The sequence below is a fragment of the Juglans microcarpa x Juglans regia genome, chromosome 1S (genome assembly GCF_004785595.1).
Source record: "Juglans microcarpa x Juglans regia isolate MS1-56 chromosome 1S, Jm3101_v1.0, whole genome shotgun sequence".
Classification (NCBI taxonomy): domain Eukaryota; kingdom Viridiplantae; phylum Streptophyta; class Magnoliopsida; order Fagales; family Juglandaceae; genus Juglans; species Juglans microcarpa x Juglans regia.
Genome location: NC_054595.1, coordinates 23,790,592 through 23,796,591, shown reverse-complemented (window position 1 = coordinate 23,796,591; position 6,000 = coordinate 23,790,592). Strand labels below are relative to the sequence as shown.

The 6,000-nt window shown below is 35.7% G+C and overlaps 2 protein-coding genes across 2 annotated transcripts; one reads left to right on the top strand and one right to left on the bottom strand.

Annotated features, from left to right (window-relative positions):
• Positions 1-395: 395 nt before the first annotated feature.
• LOC121247440 (glycine-rich protein 5-like) lies at positions 396-863 on the bottom strand. The gene has a single exon (XM_041145788.1). It carries the CDS (start codon positions 861-863, stop codon positions 396-398), a length of 468 nt encoding a protein of 155 aa, XP_041001722.1.
• A 1,832-nt stretch (positions 864-2,695) lies between these two features.
• LOC121247568 lies at positions 2,696-4,865 on the top strand. The gene is made up of 3 exons (XM_041145931.1): positions 2,696-2,893; positions 3,277-3,417; positions 4,570-4,865. The coding sequence occupies exons 1-3, from the start codon at positions 2,768-2,770 to the stop codon at positions 4,705-4,707; spliced, it is 405 nt and encodes a 134-aa protein (XP_041001865.1). The 5' UTR covers positions 2,696-2,767; the 3' UTR covers positions 4,708-4,865.
• Positions 4,866-6,000: the final 1,135 nt, after the last annotated feature.

The following is a 6,000-nucleotide window of genomic DNA, read 5'->3' as shown; positions in this document are numbered from 1 at the left end:
CCATGCATGCACGTTTGTATAAAGATTCCAATTCTCGATTTATGGTAAATAAATTACCTTTGTGTTAAAAGAAATATATATATATATACATATAATATACTCGCATATTTTAATGCTTTAATTTGGGCCTTTGGCGATGCTTGAAGCACAATACTCAAAAGAAAATTGCAGCTACGATTGGGATTAAAACATGAAATAGGACAGAACCAGACACTACTACTGTGAACTGTCATCATCGGCAACCGATCATCTCATGAGAAGCAGTCAAAATGAACACACTTAGAGGTGCTAATTAAAAACCAACATAAAATAAACACACAAGCTGGCCTACAAAGACCAGTACCCTACGTACGGATCGTTATCAAATTATTGGAAAATCAACTGCCGTAGGTAACTCAAGGAAGTGGGAGAACTCCACCATGGCCACCGCCAAGTCCAGTACCGCCAGCTGCAGCACCTTGCCCACCGGCACCTCCAACTCCGCCACCAGGACCACCTAGACCGCCAGCACCTCCGAGACCTCCGAGACCGCCGGCACCACCGAGACCAGCTGCACCCCCAACGCCGCCACCAAGGATTGGCAGCACACCCGGCCCAACTCCCGCAAAACCACCCATCCCCGCAAAGCCACCAACACCTCCGTATATAAAATTCTTCTTGTCGCCAACGCCAGTGACACTAGATGACTCTGCCGCCTCTGGCACACTAGCATGCACAAGTAGTGTTTGGTCGTCATAACCACCATTACTAGGAATTTCCCGTGCATTTGCATGGACAACCACTGAAAAAAGAACAAAAATCACGCACCAGTACTTCTGCATCTCTCTCCCGCTCTGTTTCTCTTGTCTCTCTCGAAAGGACATCTGACTACTTGTGTTGTACGGGGGGGCCTTTAAATAAGAGATTAAACGGTGGGGGACAGTTGAGAGTAATTAGGGTTGGAGTAAATGGGATTAATGAGACATTGCTCGAAGCCTCGATCTCTCTTGCAAGCAATCTCGAGAAGAGAGATTCTTTGAATTCGAATCAGACAGTTAGGTGGTATCAAAAGAAGAGAAAATTTAAGGAACTCAGCTATCACGCCTGTCTAATTGTGTACTGTTTCCAACAATATCGTTTCAAGGTGACAGTATACTGTACACGTACCTAAGACGTACGACCCAACGCATGCATATAATTCTTGTACTAAATCGTTGTTTATGACCGGCCTTCGTGGATCGGGTACCTGTAATTAACCGAATCCGAAAGAGTACTATAGTATGATAACATAGCCTAACTAATAATTTATTAATAAATCAGATAAAAAATGAGTATTCTAACAAAAAATTAATCATAAACCAATTAGAGAATCCGAACAGAAAAAAAGTAAAATAAAAGTTAAAACACATAAAGAGGGCCACGATTTGGTCAAATTAGATAGGTAGGTAAGGAGGAGGGACCTTGAGTTGGGCCTCAACTGCATTAAGGCGCCTCCATCTCTGAGCTGCTTCAATGGCTACTCTTTGTCTGCCTTGAGTGGTGTTGCGTCGACGAGAAACGACCTATATGGCTTTTGTGCGTAGGAAACAGATACTCTAGGGCAGAAAAATGGGAGCAGAAGGCTTGAGTGGCTTTCGTGCGAAGGAAACGGGCGAAGTGATCTCCCATTTTGGGCTGCAAACAATGGCCACTGATGAGAGGGTGGGTATCACAGCGATCGTAGGTACTCAGGGATGGGGAAGAACAAAGTAAAAAAAAAATGAGAGGGAATGTGTTTACGTTTCGGGGGGAAAATTAAACAATCTGTATGTTATAGCGCCCCAGAGATCAATTGCAGTAATTGTTTGCCCGTCGCAATAATTTTTTAACTTTTCAGTGAAATAAATTGTTGCAATATGTACCAAAATCGATGCAATTGAGATGCACAATGATCCACTCTTAGAAAATCGAAAAGTGTTGTTTACTCTATGCGACGAAAAATAAAATCGCTGCTAAAAAGATTAATTACGGCGATTTTAATTGCAACACATGAAAAATCACCGCAATTGACCATTTTTCTTGTAGTGCTAGCTAGCATGCTTCTTTATATATAATTATAATTAACTCATGCAGCATAACATGCATGCTTCGATCTTTACGAACATTATCGGATCGAATTTGTTAAATATATATATATATATATATATATAACCAAAATGGGGGTCCTGCATAAATTTAGGGAAATATTCTAGCCACAAAATAATTACACAAAATAATCCAACAAACTGATGTGGCTTAATGTGGTTCGTCAGATTATAAAGTTACTTTTATTTTAAAATAGATCTAACGGATCAGATAAAACTACATCAATTTATGAAATTACTTTTGTGTAATTCATTTATAGATGTAGCAGTAGTCTAAATTTAATCTGTAATACGATAGATCTAAACTAGGTTTTTTTATAATTTTAATAAAATAATAAACATATTAAATATTAAATATAATATCTCGAAGATCTATGTTCAGATTTATTAATTTATTAATTTATTAATTTCAGTAAATTCGAACAATTATCCCTGAAAATTAATCTACCACCAGACCCGGAATGGATGACCCAGTTTGAGTCAGATCATATAATGCAACTGCAGCAGAAAAATGCTCCACGATTAACACATATTGCTTTGCACCTGTTTTTATGCATAATTAAGATTAGACCCTTATTAAAATGATTCTGACTGCTAGCATTAATTTGCATGAGGAACAGAACGCGCATCCACTAGGAAAGAATAAAGCTAAGCTAATTAAGAAAATGTCAACCTTAAGGTTTACTGCAAAGCTTCCTGAATATCTGATCTCCGCCGGAGCGGCCACAGCCAGAAGGAGTACTTGGATCGCTAGGGGTAATTTTGTCAGTGCTGCCCCAAGACCATTGCAAGTGAGTTGCAATCCATTGCATGCAAATCTCGTGTGCTCGAAACTTTAAACTGTCATGCATGAAAATGCGTAATCTGCCTTTCCCTGATTGCATTTCATCGTGATGTTGATGCAAGATATATACGTAAAAAGAGAGTTTAGAGTGAAGAAATTATTTTACGAAAAGTTGCTCGCTCCCGAAGTTTCTAGCTAGAATATAATGGACCCCGTACGTTAAACTGTTTATGTTTAATGTTCCTTCTTCTTGAATTCTTGATCTGGGCAAAGATCGTATATACGGCCAGCTAGGCTACAGCTTTAGGAATCATGACATCGTTAGGTTTCTGAATATATAGTATATAGGGTATATATATGTGATGATATTGTGATATATATCGCATGCAGTACTCTGAGAAGGATAAAGATCAGGATGCAGATGCACATGAGAGGACGATAGAAGCTGCGGAGGCAGTCACAAAAGGGGCAAGAGAAGTGAGGCAGACCTGCGAATTCTTAAGGGACACCGCCAGTTCTACTGCCAAAAGTGTAAGACCTAAAACCATGCATGCGCGCATGCTGGACAAGAAGCCCGTTACATTTATATGAGTATATATACGTACGTAGGGTAACTTAAAATAATTTTTAAGAAAGTAGTTCCGATATCGATCGTGCAGTATAAATCTGGTAGGACTTTGATTTTCTTTTCTATAATTTACATCCATATATATATTGAACTTAATTACTCGTATGATGTGAAAATTGAGCGTTGGGAATATTATATTAGTTTTGAGAAATACTCTAGCTACAAAGAGATTATATAAAAATAATCTCACAAAATGACATGGTTTAATGTGGTTCATCAGATTGTAAAGTTACTTTTATTATAAATCAGATTTAACAGATCAAATGAAGGCACATCAACTTATGAGATTGTGTTTCTGTGATTATTTTGTGGATGCAACAATACTCATTAGTTTTTTAAAGTACTGGATTGATGCTAGATAGGATGTACAAGTCTTGTACAATCTCTTTTTTTAAAAAAAGTAAGGTGTATTGTTTAATTTTTTTTAAAAAGTATTGCTAGATATAATTATAGGGTATATAAGTCTCGCTCAATTCCTTTGAAAAAATTAAGTCTACTATTAAAAAATTAATTTTTTTTATAGATTTTTGATGTATTCTCTTTTTTTAAAATAAGTGTGTAATACTTACACATCTTAAGATTGTAAATATCATTTCTCTTTAAGTGGTTTAAATTTATCAATTTTTAAAAAAGAGATTGCATGAGACTTGAACGTCCTAGCTGGTAGATCAGTACAAACGTTTCTTTTTAAAGTTATGCATATGCAGGATGATGAGTGTTTGGAATATATATATATATATATATATATATATATATATATATTATTTCTCTACAAAATTAGACCATCGTTATGATGAGTGTTTGATCCCAAAAAGTCCTCTTTTTTTTTTTTTTTGCAGTGAATTAGTATTATTTTTATTTTTTACCAAAAAGAATATTAACATTTTATGCTTAACAGTCATCATGATCTGCTCGCCTCCTTTTGATCGACTACTGATCAACAACAGAAATACTTAAATCTAAAATTTTATATTATATGATTCATTTAGCGGACTATGTAACTTAATTGATACTACGTAACTTAATTCATGTGCACGCCATGTGGATGATCTCAGGCCACCAAAATGACCGAAAAAGTATCTGAAACAGCGGAAAACATCACAGAGAAGACAAAGGGCACGGTCTCCGGCGTATGGGGAACAGCCAAGAATGCCGCCGAGATTATCAAGGACAAAGTTCTGGACAAGGACTAATTAATATTGGAGCATTATCGTGATCAACAACATGTGAAGCCTTGATCTAAAACCCTATATACATCTAAATTATTATTGCTTAATTAAATTCACGCATAATTGTTTTCTTGTACGTATGTACCTTTAATTTCATTATTTATCCTAGATTAATTTTGTTTGACACTTTAATTTTTTTTCAAGTAATTCTACATATATATATATATATATATATATATAATCGTGAAATGCGTAATTGTCGTGTAATCGTTTTGAAAAAGAACGGAGTCTACTACTAAAAAATTAAATAGTATAATAGTGAACCCCACTCTTTTTCAAAACGATTATGTAGCGATTACACAATTCACGATTACAAATATATTTTCTTTTTTTTTTCTGACCGACCCATGCATAATATAATATAATACATGCATGCATGCCAGAATCTTTCAATTCCATCCTTGAATCATTGATTAATGTTTGAACATGATCCAATTTTTTTATAGTGTTTTAACATAATCATTATAAGCATATAAATTTGAATTTTATATAATTTTTTCACATTATATTGATGTGCTTTTTTAATTTGAATTTATAAGATAATTAATATATAATTGGAAAAATTCAATAAACTAAATTTGTGATATTTTTTCACAGCAATGAAAAAAGTAATTTTTATCAATCGATTTTAATGCATAAAATCTAGTTCCATCATTGAACCTCGGATATGATTCGTATCATGAGTTTTTCTTTCTAATTTATAATTGGGAGATTTTTCGAGTAAAACTGGCAGGACGAATATTTCTATTTTCTCCGGATTAAGAAGTTGGGCCTAAGCTCACACCGCAGGGGCCATGGACCCAGAGCCATAAGCCTGCCCAATAAAGGCCGAGGTCGCAACAGCCGAGCTGTGAGGTGTGGAATTCAAATTCGACTGTAATATTGGTGAGTCAATGACGACGTCATGTAAAGTTTTTGACCTCCAACGCAATATTCACCACGATACTCGCCTGCTACATTAATTTCTCCCAACACAACATTCACCATGCAAAGCCCTAATGATCCATAACCCAACAAGGGCTAGAGGGAATTAGGCCGCAAGGCAAGTCTTACCATTTGAATGCCTGATTCATATAAATAAAAGATGAAATACATATCAATTGTAACTTTTGAATCCCCAACACACCGCGCAATCTGTCTCTCTTAATTACCATTTGGTTGTAGGTTGTTAAGAGTTCACTCAAAAGGGAATACGAAACACGCCTAAAACGAAGACAATCTATAAATATTGTTGTCTCATTATTGCAAGTTTTTTTC

What these genes read in the sequence shown, in the direction of transcription:
- LOC121247440 (XM_041145788.1), bottom strand. Translation starts at nt 863, where the DNA reads ATGTCCTTTCGAGAGAGACAAGAGAAACAGAGCGGGAGAGAGATGCAG.
- LOC121247568 (XM_041145931.1), top strand. Translation starts at nt 2,768, where the DNA reads ATGTCAACCTTAAGGTTTACTGCAAAGCTTCCTGAATATCTGATCTCC. An exon ending in CTGCCCCAAGACCATTGCAA is followed by an intron (nt 2,894 to 3,276) that starts GTGAGTTGCAAT and finishes TATCGCATGCAG; the next exon opens with TACTCTGAGAAGGATAAAGA. An exon ending in CCAGTTCTACTGCCAAAAGT is followed by an intron (nt 3,418 to 4,569) that starts GTAAGACCTAAA and finishes GGATGATCTCAG; the next exon opens with GCCACCAAAATGACCGAAAA.